The 18,792-nt window shown below is 37.8% G+C and overlaps 2 protein-coding genes across 2 annotated transcripts; one reads left to right on the top strand and one right to left on the bottom strand.

The window, feature by feature from the left end:
* The first annotated feature begins 9,723 nt into the window (after nt 1-9,723).
* LOC135081161 (uncharacterized) lies at nt 9,724-14,898 on the top strand. Its single transcript, XM_063975895.1, has 7 exons — nt 9,724-9,959; nt 10,433-10,588; nt 10,934-10,999; nt 12,675-12,835; nt 13,905-14,076; nt 14,411-14,506; nt 14,755-14,898. The coding sequence occupies exons 1-7, from the start codon at nt 9,771-9,773 to the stop codon at nt 14,890-14,892; spliced, it is 978 nt and encodes a 325-aa protein (XP_063831965.1). The 5' UTR covers nt 9,724-9,770; the 3' UTR covers nt 14,893-14,898.
* LOC135081160 (uncharacterized) lies at nt 14,890-17,793 on the bottom strand. Its single transcript, XM_063975894.1, has 4 exons — nt 17,157-17,793; nt 16,696-16,848; nt 16,119-16,273; nt 14,890-15,654 (listed from the first exon to the last, which is right to left on the bottom strand). Exons 1-4 carry the CDS (start codon nt 17,781-17,783, stop codon nt 15,324-15,326), a joined length of 1,266 nt encoding a protein of 421 aa, XP_063831964.1. The 5' UTR covers nt 17,784-17,793; the 3' UTR covers nt 14,890-15,323.
* Nucleotides 17,794-18,792: the final 999 nt, after the last annotated feature.

The raw sequence follows: 18,792 nt of genomic DNA, 5'->3' as shown, positions 1-18,792 counted from the left end.
ACTATCGGTGTGCACTCACCAGCGTTGCCAGTTTTTTTTTTCGCCAAGTCGGGACTTTGGTACTTTTTGAGTGAAAATAGCGGGATTCTTCCGTCAGAAGCGGGACATAGTAAAAAAACGTACATATAATCAAAGGTTTTCAAATATTTATCTTTTATTTGACTTAAAATTACGTTTACGTGACAATAGATAGCAAAAGTAGCCATAGAAAATGTATTTTAACAAAAAAATAACATTTTAAATCAGATTTACTCTATCGTTAAATTCGTCTTTAGAATAAAAAAAGAAAAAAATAACAAAAATGAAATTATAAAAGTTTTATTCTTTAGACTCTAAAGTCTAAAGTTTAGAATAATATGGCGTTTCAAACAATAGTCAGTGCCCCGATTACGCTAATTTTAAGGTATTATATACGATAATTGGTCAAAACAGCTGACGTCAACTGCTTTGACCAATCCGTATCGCAGAATCGAAGAAGCGCGTCTGTATTGGAGACGTTAAAAATTACCGTAATCGGGGCTCTGGTGAAGTGAGTGTCTCTCTCCGAAAAGCGGGACCGAGCCTGTCCCGCGCGGGACATTTAAATTTGATTAAAAAATCGGGACGTCCCGCCAAAATCGGGACGTCTGGCAACGCTGGCACTCACACAAATGCAATTCTCAGCTTAAGTTGAGAGGACTGTATTTACATACTCAAGAAGTGTAATAATTAATATTTCAATTAATTGTATGTCGTGGTGTGCAGGCTCTTCACTTTACATGATATTTTAAAGAACTTGTTATTAATTTATGGGTATATCCTTTTTCTTACCTGAAAAACTCAATTAAAACGTACCTAGTTTAGTCAAAAATTAGGTACTCTGATAACTAAGGCAAACATCAATGTTTTTTTTCTTTTTTTATGTGACGGGAGGCAAACGAGCAGACGGATATCGGAATATCGATAAACAATAAACATTATTAACTTAATTGCCTATTATGTTTACAATGAAACAATAGGCAATTAAATTAATACATAGTTCTCTATATTCGCGGGCGCGTTTGTACCTATTTCAATACAAGGAAGGAAAAATAAAATAACCACAAACAAAATGTACCATATTATATTATGTGTTCCTCAACCATGCCATTACAACATAATTATCTTCAAAATTTACTGTACGGTTTTATGGGGGCCATAAAAGGTGGTCGCGATAGATTGGCCATTAAAATCATTTTCCGTGGCGTAAAACTTGAGCCCCGACCCATAACCCGGGTGAGGCGGGGAGCTATGGAACACCTGCCCCACAGTGGCTATAATATTCCTATAGCAATAGTCAAAATGTATACCTACTCATTACTCATACAGAAAGGTATTCGGTACACACTCGTATTATTTAGATAATTACTTTTGGCGGTACTTATTTTGCTTTCTGTAAATAGGAGCACGCAGAAACCTAAGTATCTCGTTAACGCAATAATACAATCATTAATTTAAATTGTAAAAAAAAAAACGCTTTTTGTAATAATATGGAACTTCCTATAATAAGTAGGTAATTTTTATCATTAGGGTTGGTTTTTACGAAGCTGAAGTCTTAATCTTTAAGTACTTATACATTTAACATTTTCTGTTTTCCTGGGAAACATTTTTTTGTATCAGAATCTACTTCTTCTATTCCACTTAATATTTCCTCGAGTTTCTAATTTTAATGTTTGTAATTATGAATTTGTAAATGATATCACTGCTGAACCTTTTTCCTTTATACGGAGACTGTAGGGGATAATGGGGATATATGGAACACGTTAGGGATCTTCGTTTTAGAGATTAAAAAATAAATATTATTAATAATGACATCAAATTGTGGGGAAACAAAATTGGTGTCTGAAATAATTTATTTGCGCCTGATTAAAAAATCATTGAGATCATGAGCTTAATTTCAGTATTCTATTTCTATGGATTAATAAATTACGGCGGCCAGATGCTAGAAATGTAGTGCTAGGTCGATTATATAGGGTCGATTCTCGGGTTATTCCAAAAGGTCCACGAATCACACACACATAAATAAATAAAAAATACGGAACCTTTAAAAAGGGATTATAATTTTCATCCATACTTTATTATTTACGGAGTCCTGTTTTTCAGGCCAATAAAATTCGTATTGGCCATTGACTGAACGCATAAACTTCGCAGATGGGGAAAACGATACATTTTTGTGAATAAAAATATGCTTTCATGCTTATAAATTATTTATACTCTGAACCCCAATTTGTTATTTCCATAGACGATGCACATGTTTTACAAACAATATGTTTTATTAAAAACGCGCAGTAAATACAAGTTATAAACGAAGTACATTGTATATTTTGTGTTTGAAAAACACTCAGAAAAATGTGGTTTACTTATTTAGGTCTGTACTTATTTACATTGTGAGTGGATCGAACCAATGACCGCTGGCGTAATGAGGAGCAGAAAATCTCTGAGCCATATCGGTCGTGGACAAATAACAATGAAAATTTCAATATTAATAAATTTCGCAGCAACAAAATGTAGCAATCTCGAAACGACAAAGCACATTGCTTATAATCATACGGTATTCTGTAAAAAGCAATTCTCGTGCACAATTAAAACGGGCCACCTTTAAATTGGGACATGGCGCAAAAAGGGCTAAACAACGTGTAGTATTTCGCGCGTAATTTCGCTCACTTAATTAAATTTTAAGGGAATCGTGTCTCAGGCGATGCGAAAAAATAAGATGTAAAGGGCAAAATTTATACGAGTAATAAAGTCGCGGGTAGCTAACACCCTATTCCGGGCTGATGGGCCATTAAGCATTTTTACGATGTAAATTTGTTTAGACCTCAACCCTTAACCTTGGGGCGGCTATTCTCTCGGCCAGTGTAACGCGTTCGCAGCGGTTCCAGCGCTTGAGGTTGGCAGGATTACTTTTATACGACTTGGACCAAAATTGTTATAAATACAGTCTGGTAACAACTGGAATATGAAACTACTTCATCTTTTGTGCTTAAAACTTATGGTTTGAGTTTTGAAAGATAATGTTTTGTCTTTTCTTCGTATGTTCTTCTTACTACTGCGTGTAAGTCAAATAAAATCAGATCAAATAGTTTATTCAGTACATAGTACTTTTCAGGGCTCTTATGCACGTCCCAAATAAAGCTTGCCTTACCACCACTTCGGGACAATATGAGCTGGTGCTAAGAAGAAGAGAAAAGTTTTCTTGTTTGTAAATCAGCTAGTACCTATTGTTGTCAACAACTCCAGACCTTTGGTTGACAGGATTAGTGTGGCCTCACTACAGTAGTCCAGTAAACATAATTTAGCGTTATGCCCGGACTCCCGGCAGGTAATTTGCGGCGAAAAGTGGCAATATGTAGGCGACAGCGGCGATGTAGGGACTAAGCCTTCTTGTAGCCTTTGTGTTGATGCGATGTTATTACTGTGTACTTGTAAGTTCTGGCTTAATGAAACACAGTGCTTTCAAGTTGAATGTCCTTTTACCATAACTTATTTTATTTAGCCTACTTTATTGCACAAATCACGTACCTACTAAGGGTAGACTTTATGGTAAAATGGTCGGCGCGCGACGACTCCATGCTCTGTGGTGACTGTGGTAAAAACGTTCTCCGCCAGTCCACGTTAGGGTTATTAGGAAAGATGTGAGTGCTTTGCAGGCTAAATATAAAATGTCTCAGAGCTTATAGGCTCTATTTTAAGCATTTTATGTATTTTTATCACACTGAAATTGTTTTGAAACTTGACTTGAAAGCTCAATGCTAATAAAATAAAGAATTTATAGGAAAATAGTGTGGTTGTAAAAAAAATGAAGTTGTTACACTACGGAGTATTATTGTACAAAATCACTATTTTTAAAAGTTTAAAAGTAGTTTCAAAGTGACGATAAAAGCCTGCGCAATTACTTTTAAGTTAAAATTTAGCTAAGTGTATTTGTTACGGTCAAAGTGATAAATGTGAAAATTATGAATAATCGCCGGTTATTATGAATAATTACCGCATGATTTGGTTAATGTGATTAATATGAGGTCATTTATGTGTGTATAAAACTAAATAGGCGGCTTAGGGGTGGCCCAAGGGCCACCCCCGCCGCACCTTAACCTATTTTTCACTTTAAATCAAAACATTATGTTATAGGCATCATGGAAAAGTAATATTATGCAAGAAACATTCCAAACTCATTATGCCAAATTATATTAATATATGATATCAAAACGTTCAAAAGTTTGGCTGTACACGAGCACGTACACAAGATGTTGTTCTCTTTTAAGAAATTTGTTAGTACCTACTAAGGTTGAATTATTAAATAATCACTGTTAAATGTGATTAATTTATCACTTTTACCGCGACTGTCGGTAATTATTCATAATAACCGGTTATTATTAATAATTTTCAATTTATCACATTAACCGTAACATATTGACCATTCTCTCACGATATTATAATATTCATCCGAGTCCCGACATCTTCAAGGCGAAGATTCATCTCTTCGTAAGAGTGAATTTTTATAAACTCATTTATTCTAGTCATTCCACTTTCTCAAAGACGGGAATTGAAAAAGTTTCCCAAATTTAATTCGACTTTGAAACAATGCGAGCGTTTTGGCTTCTGATGTGTTTTGTTTATTTACTTTGAACTTCGCCTTTGTCTCGGTCGGTAATTAGTTGGATATTATTTCTGCAATATTGTTTTTGATTCCAATTTTGACACAATTTCAGGTTAAGAGGCTTATATTTTTGTTTTTTCCTCAATTACCAATTCAAAGAAGAACAATTTGGCGACACGTGTTCGAGTTGCCCCATTCTACTCTTATCAAAGTTAGTGTAATAATTTTAAACACAACGATATTCAATGTATTATTGCTTTAAAGTGCTTTCTATTCTGTAGTAAGGCGTGGTTAATTTATTTAATTAACTAAGTAATGTCACAATTTAAGGCGATTAGAGTCCTCAATCCGCGTCAAATGGGCATTTTGTAAAGCCTACTCCTCTTTTACTGCTGGACAGAAATAGTTGAAAAAAATATATGATATACAACAGTTCAAGGACTACATTTGTGACGTTTGAATTTTTGCTACGTCTCTTTGTTTTGGATTAAAAAAATAAATACGGGACATCGATTTTTTACTTAAATTCCCTACTCCTCCAAAACCGCTATGTTAATTTAAAAGATTTTTGCACGAATAGATTAGAAATTCTTTAATCTTTAAATGACACGTTGCGTTTTTCAATCGAACATTACTTTCATTCATAAATTTTACTTTTCATAAATTCCGAACGTTTTGCTGTTGAGGGGGCCTTCGCGGGGTGCGGGCGGCAGTCGGCCGCTGGCCTTCAGACGGGAAGGTTGTGTCACTCGCTGCAAACTGACATTAGCGATCAAAATGATTTTTTTCTTTGGCTGAGTTGCACCACCTGACGTGACCTAACTTTGACCGTAGCTTTGGCGATAACCGGTGTTTTTTTGTATGGAGTTTGACAGATTTTTGACTTTTGTCAAATTTAAAATAAGATGGTGCAACCTAGTCTTTGTTTGACAATAGTTTTTATGTCAGAGTTGTTCATAGAGCACGTTCAGTCAGACGATACGATTGAATTAAGGCATGCTCGGACGCTATTATCTACCTAAATAGAATCTATTAGTGTAAAAATCGACTCCGAAAAATAACAGCACTAGATAAGTAAAAGTTGAAAATATATTCCGTTATTTATTTACTAGGCCTTTGCAATCAGTATCCAAATTAGGAGCGAGTCAGAATCAGTAACTTAATCGATTTACGTGAAGAAAACAATGTATATTTTTCATACTTAGGCTCGGCGCAAATGGGCCATTTAGAATTAGATTTTCAACATGTTTCTTCGCGCAAATACCACAGTTAAAAAAAAAAAGATAAAGTGGTATTGATAAATTGTTCTATAGAGCTTATTAAAAAATGTGGATACTGATTACAAATGCCCGTATATCATGATTGATATTTTCGGAGTCGGTGGCAGCCTACCTTTTGGTGATTCGTTTTGGAGTAGGTTTTAATTTTTGGTGAAAATTAATTTATTTCATGGCTTTAGTAGACTATAGGTACTCAATAGACCTTGTTGTTGCCACTGAAGGTGCATATGTACACAGTACATTGATACCATATGTTTCATGTTAAGTGCAAATAAACTTCCCTAAATTACCTAACCATGAAACGTACCTATAGGCTATAATAATTAAAAAGTTTCGTCGATAAAAACTGAAATCGTCTGATAAGATGATGAATTTTGGGAGCATGTCATGAAACTAAAATTATTAGCATACAAAAACTTGTTTTGAAAAAAAGGTTTTTTCTTTTAATTTATTTTTTTATTTATGATGCGGAATTTGCTGCGGCGTAGTAGCAAAGATTTTTCGTTATGTAGTTCGTAATAATTTCGAATAATAGGGATGTTTCCTGGGTAAAGCAAGAGTTTGAATTAGTCCGTCGGTCAACTTACCAAAAAAATACTTTAAATGTATTGTTTTTTTAAGAAAATAGCCTATTCCTACGGCCACATTCCAGCTCCATCATCAGACCCTGTTTGCCTTTGAGAATTGAAGTAGGTAGGTACTCGTGATTTTTAACGTAGCTTACTTACATAATATTACTTACTTATATTTATATAAATAAATAAATACAAATCAAACGAGCCTAAACTCGATGGAATCGTTTAATCCCGGACTTGCTATGGGGCCACTGGCATTCCAGCTCTATCATCAGATCGACTCCATGTCATCACAATATTGCATTGTCATCCGAATTACATGTATATCCAAAATTTTAACTCAATCAGCTGTTGAAGGATTTCTAATAAAAAGACGAGATTAAACACATGTTTAGTTTATTCTTCATAAGTGACACAAAGAGAATGACAATAGACAAAAAAAGAAACATTTGCTTTTTTAAACCATAGACAATACTACTATGTGTTCCAATACCTACAGTTGTCGTCAGGAAGTTGGTCTAACAAATTCAGCTTGCAAGATTCCACCCGAAGTTACCTACATATTACATGATCAAATTTCGAGAACAGCTGAACCGACAAAAACATCAGAAAATTTACGAAAAAATTTAATAAAATAAAAAAATATATCCCGTACAAAATGTTCATGGATTGTGTTATTTTTATTAAATACCTTTACGCCTGAGTTAAATGACACCGACATCAAGGTTCATCAATTCAAGTTTAAAATAATAGGCAGTAATGTCATGAAAAAAGAGCTTCTATTCTGTATCTACCTATGCCCGTGTAATTTTGATCGGTGTCAAATCGGAGTTTTCGTGCGGGGTGCGCGGGGCGTCTTTCCATTCTATACATAGCCAGAACGCAAGGGTGTGAAACTAATCGAGTATAGTTTGGATATGACTTTTTTTACTAAGCTCCTCCAAACTATACACGACCAGTACGCATACGCTGCGTACTGCTCGCGTATACTTTGTAGTGACTTAGGTCAATTATCTTCCTCCAAAATATACATCGCCAGTACGCATACGGACTAATCATGTATGTATTGTAATAAGTGCGTGATTACAATTTATACGCGAGTAGTTGCATGCTAGTCATTTTGACTTATTGACCTCTCTTTCTATTACATACTAGCTTTCCGCCCGCGGCTTCGCTCGCGTGGAATTTTGTCTGTTACAGAAAAACAATATCGCGCGCGTATTTGCTCACCGTTTAGACCTACCCTGGACTACGACAAACATTTTAAAACCAAAATCAGCTCAATCGGCCCAGCCGTTCTCGAGTTTTAATCAGACTAACGAACATCAATTCATTTTTATTTATATAGATAGATTAATTCATATCTGCGTGTCTACTTTAAACATTGAATCATCTTACGACACGTGTCATTGTTTTGATAAAGGATTTTTTGGTGTTTCTTATTCTGCCATAGAAAAGATATTTGTTTTGGGGCTGATATTTCACCAATTGTAGGTATGGAAATATGTCAAAATGATTTTGTTCTTGAGATAAAAATTAATAAATAAAATAAATAATAAATAAATATCCTTAGACATTTTACACTGCGCTTCTAGTCCCAAACTAAGCAAAGCTTGTACTATAGGTACTAGACAACGGATATAAACATAATTAAATGCTTTTTTTTTTGTAAATACATACTTATTATACATAGAAAACACCCAGTCCAATACAAACAAATATGTTCATGCACACAAATGTTTGTACTATGCGGGAATCGAACCCGCTACAACTTCGAACCACTACACCAAACGGCCGACAATACAAACCTAGCATTTAAAGTCTCGCATAATATTGTATTTAATGCGCGTTGAACTTTCTTCTCTCACTCTCTCTCATATTAATTAAATTGTTATTTAATTTGAAATCTACCTAATCAATTTAATTTCAAAAACCACTTACAACAGTTTTAAAAATCTAGATTTATTATAGATTCAGTAAAATAATAATATTTTATGTAATAATATCAAATAAATGTAATTTTAAATATAGTTCCATATTTTACTGAATTTTACTAAATCAATATCAACTAAACACACTCTAGTCAAGTGTAAGTGGTGTAGTAGAAACTAATCGAGTATAGTTTGGAGATGACTTTTTTTACTAAGCTCCTCCAAACTATACACGATCAGTACGCAAAATTCGTGTATAGTTTGGAGTCACAGATTTACAAACAGGCACTCCGAAATATACACGAGCAGTTTCCTATGGGTGCGTTCTGGCCATGTATAGAACGGAAAGACGCGTGCGCGGGTGTTTCGCGCGGCGTGAAGGTCAAACGCCCAAGGTCATTGAGGACTCTAATCGCCTTAAGCCATTATGTACTGCTAAATGCTGTAAACTTTGTAGGTATTTTCACCGAGTTATTTTATTACAATCCGGTTGAGTTAACTGCGCACCTCGCTGCAATGCGACTCTCCCTCGCACTCCCTGCATGTCTCCCCGCGTTCGCTCCGTTCGTACCAGAGCGTCGATGTGACGTCACGGCCGCCAGGTGCGCATTTAACTCGTGCGGGTTGTAGTTATCCCATTTCCTTGTGCAGTGCACAGCTGAAGACTACTACTACGACCCGGTCAATGTGACCCGGAGCACCATATCCGGGATCGCAGCATACCGCTCCGCGCTGACTCTGGACTGGCTGGCTGCCGAGGATTCTCGCCAGAGGGAGTTGGCGGCGGCCTTCGAGACAGAAGCAGCTCCACCCTCGAGGGTCCTGACGACGGAGTGCATAGCGTACGCCAGGCCCTCTACCGGGAAAGTTGCGAGACTGATGCTGGAATTGCTGAAGTATGTACGAAAGGAGAGTTTATTTTTATGTTATAGTTGACATATTAGACTAAATGTTTGTTGTTGCAAAATCGCATATACTACTCCCATGTAACGTGCCACCAGTGCTAGCTATGTGATGTGCTATCATCTGCTGTACAGTGAAATATGAGTTCTTATCGTAAATCGGTGAATATATCCCGAATCTGAATCAATGACATATTTTTTTGATGAGACTGGTCTTAGATCATCTCATTTTCTTGCTTGCTTTTTTGCGCCTACTAAACTGCATTAGTCACGCATTGCTATGAAGTATTAGCTACCCACTTTTACTTATAAATTATTAGGTAGGTAGCTGAGTGTCAATATACTCGTACAGTTAATTTGTTAAGGTTCAGGATTTTAATTTCATAATTTTAAAAGAAACCATTGAAATCTGCAGAAACCTAGAAGGAGACGACGCAAAATTAGTCCCTGAGTTGGTCCAAGTACTGATGAAGGCCAAGCTCCTGGTGGAGACTTCTATCCTGGACGCGGAGCCGGATTTAGAGGCGTTGGTGAAGACGCCTGGTGTGATGATGGGCGAGCCCCACGTTACCTTCCCCAGGATCCTGGCCATGCTGTGGATGATCGTAACTGACCCTAGCACCACTAAGAAGTTGGGATGGTGTCCTATCAATAGGGTAAAAGTACTTATATTTTGACAACTGACATAAAACTGCGTCCACACCGGGTGCATGGGTTCGCGAGGCATACTCTACATCCTGCTGACCTTACATATGCCCCTGGTGTAGGCGAGGCTTTGTATCACTTAGGTTATGTAGTGTTGTGACAGAGTTTTTAAAGAGTTCTTATACAGTCGCTAGCACATCAGACGTTATATTTTCATTGGAAGAATATCTTAGTAGATCTTTAGCCGAACCCGTATTATTTTACCCGCTACCCAGGAGCGACAGCAATGGGAATGAGAAGTTTATAATCCAGTAATATGCCATTTTTTCTTTGGTTTGCGTGATCGAATTAAAAACGAGGAGATCGGTCGCAGTAAACTGGATGCGGACAGCATTTCCTGTCGAAATTCTTGGGGAAGGTCTTGCTCCAGCAGTGGACGTCTTTTGACTGAAACGAACGATGCCATTTATACATATATTTTCAGGTAAATAAATACATAGCGGTGAGCAAGTCGACGCAAATAGCCAAGCAGATGCGCGCTCTAGACCCAATAGTTGCGCGCGCGCGCTTCATCATGGAGGAGTTCATACAGAACGTCACTCCTTTGAACATGTACCAGAAGTCGACTACAGAGATTAAGGTGATTTAAAAATAGGAATAGAAAAAACTTATTGACACAGTATAGTTGCAGGACAATAATATGTAGTAGTACGAGCAGGTTACATTATGCCAACAGGCCTTGTTCACTATTTATTTAACGTGACATACTCGTAAGGGGCATGTCAAGAAGAAGCTGGTCTTCCGCGGATCCCCTTGTTGTTGGCGTTGCGTATCCTTTCGAGGAGTGTTTTTTTTTATTTTGGGTCCAACTTATGATTCGAACCCTAGACCACTAAAATATTGACTCAAACTTATTTCTTTCTCATATTAGGCTTACCTTTTACTACTTGATTGATTTAAAAGCATTAAGTTTAATCCTATACAGCCATCGCCGATGCCGTATTCAAGGACTTTGAAGACCATAAAGAGACCCATCAGATACTATTCAACTGTGAGTATATTAAAAAAAATAATTACACATGTAACTATAACACTACATCGAAGCCTAGCGTCTTCATTTCTTTCTTCACGGATATACAGATTATTAATCCGGTATTTTTCTTTAATAATCGGCCTGGAATTTCAATTGGAACTTAATTCCCACCTGAAAGGGAAAATTATTCTATGCCGGAACCACAAGGCAAACTACGGCTGATTCGTTCATTTGTTCGCTTCAGCCAAATGACTGCCACTGTTGGACAAAGGCCTCCTCCAAGGATTGCCGCAACGATCGGTCTTGCGCTACTCGCATCCAGGTCCCGTAACCTTCACCAGATCGTCGGTCCACCTAGTGGCAGTCTGTCTACACTATGTCTTCAGGCTCGTGGAGAACTTTGCTGCCCCAGCAGCCATCAGCTCTACGAGTTATTTACCTGGGTGATATTATAATAAAATGTTGTTTTCCCAGCATAACCTCCTTCCCCTGGAGCAAGCCATGTCCAGCAGCAGCCAGGAGCCAGAACTGGAACCGTTCCCCCGACTGATCGATGGCACCCGGGTGGTCGCTGCAACTTCTGGAGCCGTTATTGTAAAAAATATAATGTTGATCCCCATTTTTCTTTGTTTGTAATAAATAATTTGGCTGATTAAGTGTTTTTTAGTACGTTAGTTTGCAAAATAGCTCCCATAGCTCCCATTAACAATTAACTACGTACAGTGTTACGATCTTAATAAATTATTACACTAATAAATGCTACTAAGTGTAGCCTATATCTAAATGCACTTTTTTGAACCAAACCTTTTTATAGATGACCCACGCTGAACTGTCCCTCCAAACTCAATGACAGGGGGGCGCTACCATCGTTCAACTATATGGTTTCCAACATGGCAATAATCGGAACCAGCGATCCGGTATTGACAGTGGCGCCCCACTGTCAATGTCATGCATAGGACAGTTCAGTATTTTGGAACTATATTTAAAACACGCAGATTTAAAAGAAGTTAATATGACATTTAAATTGATCTATGCCACACTGTCATCACCAGTCATCACTGGCGTGTAGGTACGTCAAAATAAAAATGTGCGGGCTATTCAGTTTAGTTTTTAAATAGTAATTTCCATGTTTTACAATTAGAATCAAAATAACATGAGTTGGTTTGAAGCTCGGAGATGGGATCTAAAGTTGTATGTCCTGTGTTGTTGTGGCTAGTCCTAGTGGTAAGCGTTATTCTTGTATTCTTTTTCCTTTAGTTAGTGCACACTGTTCTCTATTCTTAAAACCTCCACTGAGCAGACTATAACTTAGCTGAAAGAAAAATTCCTTTAAATTAAAAGCTTTCGCAGCCAAAAGCATAGTTTAAACTGTTGAAAATAGTGTAAGCCCGACTTCACTAAAAACTGTTTTATCGCTCTCCATCACAGTGATATTATTGGCAGAAAATGTAGTGATAAAGTATTTTATTAAATAATGCCAAATCAGCTGTATTAATAAAGTGCATCTTACTCCAACACCAACAATAAACCAATACAAAAGGTGGCAAAGGAACGCGCTGGATGCAGACCGTTACCAAGTACCAACCGGTCATGTTCAGCAGGCCTATGTTCAGCATTGGACGTCCTATGGCTGAAATGATGATGAAATGAGTGAGTTTTGTTGGAAGAGACTAACTTGATCTTCATCCATCAGTCGCCAGTGTCTCCGGATTTCAACCTGGACTCGGAGTTCGCGACCAGCGAGGAGAAGTGGCTATACCGGCACAAGAAGCAGGATGCTCTGGACGCGGCCTGTGCCGGCATCAAACCCTCGGCTAGAGACATCGTCAGGAGGTTCTACGCGATACTCCCTTAGTAAGTACTTTCTTTTGACTAGACATAGCGAGGGCATCTTCGGCATAAAAGAGGCGTGCTATCGAAATCTTTACGAAAAATGAAGAGATCTATTAAAGAAATGGGTATAAAATACAGCTTTGAAGAATGTGGTTTGAGATTGAAATACCTAGGTACTTGTTTTTACTCAAAACAAATCGTCTTTAGAAGCACCGGACATGACTCAACAGCCATCTGGGAATCGAACCTAAAACCTTAAGAGTCGAATGAGTCTCTATTCACAGCTTATTATGTAACACAGAGGCAACTTATAATTTTATACGACATACTGGCCGTCAAGTTCGCCGAGCATAATAAGTACCTAATGTGCGCTTTGTGCGTGTGCATCAATTTAAAATAACATTTTGTTTCATCTATGTTTTGTTTATGTTGATAGGAATAATATTCATGTTGATGTTCAATTACGGTGGCCACCGGCTAGTTATTAAGCCTTGTTGCGAATAATTTACAGTTTCGTTATTTTGGACTGACACACTGATCCGATGTAAATGCGCCATTCTAGGTTATTATTCATGATCGTGAAGCTTGTAAATTGCCAATTTGGCTAGTCCATGAAGTTTTGTTTATGATTTTAATGAGATTTTTTTTGTGATTTTTTTCGCCGATTTTCACAAATCAACTAACAGCTGTGACAGTATTTTATATGCAGAGAAGTTTTTTTTATTAAAAATAATGAAACAAATACCAGAATAATATATGATGAAATGATAGCAATAAGTATTGTAATTTGAAATTCAGGACATAAAAGGGAAAACTGTAAATCGTAATACCTAACTTGTACGAATATAACTCAGAATTAATCTGAATTTCTTCCTTTGTTTGCTTAATTAAGAACTTTTAGTATTAATGTACACAACAGTTAAATAATTAATAATTTAGTGTGCCTTATGTAAAAATTCAAATAATAACTAGCCACTTCCACGACTTCTCCGTGAATTTCATTCTTTCACAGATGTTCCAAAGCATACACCTTACATTACCTTAAACCAAGAAAATTGATGCACAATAACTATCGTGTATTTTTTTCTAGTTTCGACAAGGACCACTCGAACACCGCGTTTCTCCACAAACTAAGGGGCACAATCTATGGGATGTCGGAAGGGGACGATGTGCTGGACCGGGAGGCTGCGTTCTACGCCACCGTCGTCACTCCCCTGGTCTTCCTACAGCAGTATCGGGACACCTGGTGTCTTTTGGAGAGGGTATTTAGTTTAATTTTGTAGATTTAGTTATGGAAAGATATACTTACAACAGATTTTTTTTACGGTCTTACATATTAATGCTCTTTTAATAGTTCCTTTCTGATAATTTGGAAACAGTTTTAGAGTAACCCTAATAAATTAAGATTAAAGTTGAACTCAGTTAAAAATGAAATCGTTTTAGGAACATTGTAAGTAAAGTTAAATAGTACGTGGACACTCAAAGTGACCACAAAGTTGATAACTACAACCTTATTCCAATGGCACGAACTATTTGACGCTGACTGTACATATTTCAAGTAAAAAAAAATACAGTGACGTTTATGATTGTTTCCAGTTTCACCGAGCCACTCGTTTGTATCAAATTTCACACCCCACGGAGAAGCGATCTGCGTTGAAGATATTGCAAAACCTCAGAGCCGTCAATCTTAAGGTATTAGCCGATTTTTATCGTAGTTCTATGCCTATGATTAAGTAAGGTTTATTGCCATCACTAATCAAATCAATCAGCTCGTGAAGGAGCAGTTCTTTAGTTATGGAAATAATTGATAGGTATTAAAACAGAATCATGCACGTACTTATATTCCACACCACTAACGAAGATGAACTATCCATACCTCTTGAATTGTAACATACACGAGCAAAACCTAATCTTTTGTTAATTTAATATTATTTTTTCAGATTCGTTCTTTCATCATGGACCTGCCAGGACCGACGTCGGTCACTCGGACCACCTCACCACCAGATTTTGATGACGATGAGATCCATGATAAGAAAGACATTAAATATTTGAAGGAGCTAATTAAAAATCTTGGATGATTATAAGTTTTTATTTCTTTTGAATCTGTAAAACACAATAACTTAGTCTTTAAAAAGGGTCTTAAAAGAGATCAGATTTTGTCTCCATGAAAATATTGTTCAGAGATCGAAAGACTCGAAACAGTAATGGTGCGTCCAGACTGGGCGCACGGACTCGCGCGGCAAACTCAACATCCTGCTCACTCAAGAGCAGGGTGAGTAGCATGACCAGCGTGCCGCGCAAGCCCGTTCGCCCAGTCTGGACGCACCACAAGGGAGTCGCCACACTTGACGGATATGTCTTCGCGGATCTTCCGCCAATATAAGTAATTGCTTATAAATAAGCAAAACGGGCACACTACGCGGATGATCGGTCACTCCGATTTGTAATAACTTCCTTTGCCGAAGATCCGCGACAACATTACCGTCAAGTGCGGCGACTTCTTAAGGATCTATGACAGCCTATTATAGCGTTTTCGGCGGTACTTATTGAAACACACGATGATGAGAAGGACAGCCAACGCAAACGCTATCCAGACGAGCACCAATAAGAGAAGCTTCAAGTGGTTGCAGGGTTGGAAATAGTCGTAACTCCTCACGATGCAAGCCTCTTTGAGGTCAGAAGGCACGGCACCGCCATACACGTCGCTAAACCTCATTATTTTCACACGGTCTTCTTCAATTATCATGCTGGCCACTACAGAAGGAGCTGGGTTGTCACGGAAAAGCATGACGTAAGCATAGGTTTTGTAGTCCTTGGGTCTGACTGCTTTTGAAAGATTCCTGCAAGAATTTTATAGTTGTAAAGCCTGGTCCGTGAGCACGTAGAATTTTGTTGTTTTTTGTTTGTTGTTTTGCCCGTCGCACAGTCGCGACAGCAATATTACGCGCGAGCGATAAGGATGGGTAGCTTGGGGTCATTGGACAAAATTCTACGTGCTCACGGACCAGGCTTTAGTAAGCATAGCTTGTAGTAGTAGTCTGTCGTAAAGAGCTGTAGCTGTAGTCTGAGATCGACTCCAAATCAAACATTAAAACGAATCTTTCATAAAAACTTCGAACTGCCTCTACGAAGTAGTATACTAGTACTTAGTGTTCTGTGTATGTCAACATGAAATTGTGAACCATACCTCAGGCACTGACTGAGTTATATGCTAGACGTAGGTAGGATGCGGTCCTTAGCATGCATTAAAACGACCATAATCAAAACAGTTATCGTCTAAAATGTTTTTAAATCATTAGCTTACCTTAGAAACGTTTCCTTATCACCCAAAACATTTTTGTAAATGCGGTCGATTATTTGTATACCTTTATTTATGCTGCTTAAGTAAGGGTGGTAATCTTCTGTCTTGTTATAGCCAGGCGATAAAGTTAACGAGTACACTTCAGTCATCCCCTGAAACTAATCGGTTGAAAATATTAAAAACATGATGTTTTTGAGCTAGAATAAAAAAACTAGGACGTATAGTACACTGATCAACCCGGAAAGGGTTCGTAACCGTATCAACTCGAGGCGGCGGTCAGGTCAGTACTCTTTGTTTTTAAAGTCCGTACTGCAACGCACACTTATCCGCACCGCAACGTCGCCTCTCCTCGCGGTTGGAACGGTGTTGATTCTCCTCGATACGGTCACAAACGGTGTTGATTCCTTTTCGGGTTGATAAGTGTGCTATGATCTTTTATTATGCTTTTTAAGATGCGCTCCCCAAATGAGTGTAAGCACTAGTCCTCCAAATGTGTGTTATTTAAGTAGGTACTTTGTCTATTGATAAAGACATAAATCTTTGCAAGGTCAGAAAAGGTCAGAGTAGGTCTTTTACTTACCAGTGAAACTTGTTCAAAAGGCCAGTCTCTTACGATCCATAGCACTCCTCTTAACTGTAGTCTGGTTATAGCACTCACTAATTGACGGGCATTTTCTTTGTCTACGTTCAAAATTATTACTTTGGCATCAGCATTTTTCAGTAATATCAGCGACTGTAATGATAAATTATAACTTTAGTGTATCGTTAGACAATTTTTATACTTAAATAAATTTATGTAGGTTAATAAGGTCAAGCAAAGGTTGAATTTACATAATGTTGAGATAAAGCCGGGTGTCCAGCGCGTATTTACCCTACACAATCAACAAAAATCAACATTCAACAAAATTAGTTACCTACAAAAATGTTTAATGTTGACATATTTTTGTTGATTGTGTAGGGAAAAACACGGGCTGGAGACACGGCTTTAGAATGGAACATTATTTTTAATTGTTGTATTTTTTATATTAGTGAAAACCTTACTTTAACAAAGTTGCAAGTTTTACTGCATCTTTGATCGGTGAATATTAACCCTTCCATCGTGAATAGTGACGTCAGTTCGTCTGCAAAGGCCTCGCTGTATACCGCGTCATCGGACACGACGGCCACTCGTTGCCAGTTCATCTTCTTCAAGAATTCTACGAAGGCATACTTAAGAGGTGCCCAGTCGGTGGACAGACTTAAAGAATTTGGAAATCTGTCCATCACTTCAGGTAACATATAAGGAGTGTGATAAAATATTGCTGGTAGAAATAAATCAGTATTGGGAGCTTCGTATGTAATCATTGCAAGTGTATGATTTTGCGGCATTATATTCGCTTCACAATCTTTACGAATGTCGACATCCCAACCATAGGTTTTCAGGTATGTTTTATAGATGCTGAAATTTGGTGTATTGCGTGGCAGACAGATAATAATTTCACTGTAGTATTTGAATGGTTCGTGGTCAATTACTTGGAATAAGCTTCCGTATTTAAAAGGAATCGTGTCACTTATTAGGTGAGTGTATGTTAGGGTTGAGTTTTCGTCACAATCAGTGCTACACATCAAATTAGAAAAGACGAAGTCTTCTTGAAATTCGTGTATTTTTTTGATGGGCACTTTTAGCATTATTACATTTCTGAAAAAGAAAAGATATTTTATACCTACTTACTTCTTAAATCCTAGGTGTAATGGAACCTAGAATAAGACCTGCAGTTACGAGTGATAATTGTTTTTCCTGGGCGAGCTACCCCAGGATACTAACATGTAGCTTTCGTCAAGTTTTATAGGGCAGCCATCCCTTTTCGGAGAGACCACCAACTGGCCCTGCCCCATCCCGTTTTTAATCAACCTGTTCAAGTATTTTCTAACTGCATACTGGTAATAGTGACAAGCTGGGTCTAATGAGGCTCTGGTTATTTTAGGATCAATCCCTTTTCCTTTAAAATTAAAGGAAAATCGCCATATAATATACAATATAGAACTTTTTAGCGTTAAATAACAACTGTTAGGTAGGTATTGCTAATTTTTTTAAAGAGCAGAAGTTGGGCACCCTCCCAGAGTACCCAGTGGGAAACTGGGGCCTGGTTATAAGCAAAAAAATATACTTACTGCAAAGGACAATGGGCAAAATGGTACCCGGCTCCAATAGATATGTGTCTAGTATCGTTTGAAAGGTCTTACCAAGATGAACAACTTTTACTATGACCACCAGCCTCAGATCTGGTTGTGGACGAAGATATACATACTTTTTTGCAGAATGGTACCCGGCTCCAATAGTTATGTTTGTAGTGTCATTTGAAAGGTCTTACCAAGACGAACAACATTTACTATGGCCACCAGCCTCAGATCTGGTTGCGTTCGAAGATAAAGATACTTTTTGTGTAACCTAAGTATCATACAGTATGAAGAGGGACGCGCTCGGGGCAGGGCACCGACGAGATGGTCGGACGCGGTGAGGAAGACGGTGGGCGGGAGTTTGCATCGTGCGATCCACACAGCTTATGACCGCAGTCTGTGGAGGAACACTATCTGTGGTCGCGATCCTCATCAGTGAGGGACCGAGGAAGAAGAAGAAGAAGTATCATACGTGTCCATCGTATGGTACTTAGTTTATGCGAGGCAGGAAGGGTTTACT

The sequence above is a fragment of the Ostrinia nubilalis genome, chromosome 19 (assembly GCF_963855985.1).
Source record: "Ostrinia nubilalis chromosome 19, ilOstNubi1.1, whole genome shotgun sequence".
NCBI lineage: Eukaryota > Metazoa > Arthropoda > Insecta > Lepidoptera > Crambidae > Ostrinia > Ostrinia nubilalis.
Note: the sequence above shows the minus strand (reverse complement) of the source record. Positions and strands in the feature narration are given on the sequence as shown.

Excerpts from the sequence above, each read along its gene's own strand:
- LOC135081161 (XM_063975895.1), top strand. The coding sequence starts at position 9,771 with ATGAAGGCCAAGCTCCTGGTGGAGACTTCTATCCTGGACGCGGAGCCG. Across the intron at positions 11,000-12,674 it reads CCATCAGATACTATTCAACT|TCGCCAGTGTCTCCGGATTT; the intron begins GTGAGTATATTA and ends TTCATCCATCAG. Across the intron at positions 12,836-13,904 it reads TTCTACGCGATACTCCCTTA|TTTCGACAAGGACCACTCGA; the intron begins GTAAGTACTTTC and ends ATTTTTTTCTAG.
- LOC135081160 (XM_063975894.1), bottom strand. The coding sequence starts at position 17,783 with ATGCTAAAAGTGCCCATCAAAAAAATACACGAATTTCAAGAAGACTTC. Across the intron at positions 16,274-16,695 it reads CTTTTGAACAAGTTTCACTG|TTTCAGGGGATGACTGAAGT; the intron begins GTAAGTAAAAGA and ends TCAACCGATTAG. Across the intron at positions 15,655-16,118 it reads GATAAGGAAACGTTTCTAAG|GAATCTTTCAAAAGCAGTCA; the intron begins GTAAGCTAATGA and ends AAATTCTTGCAG.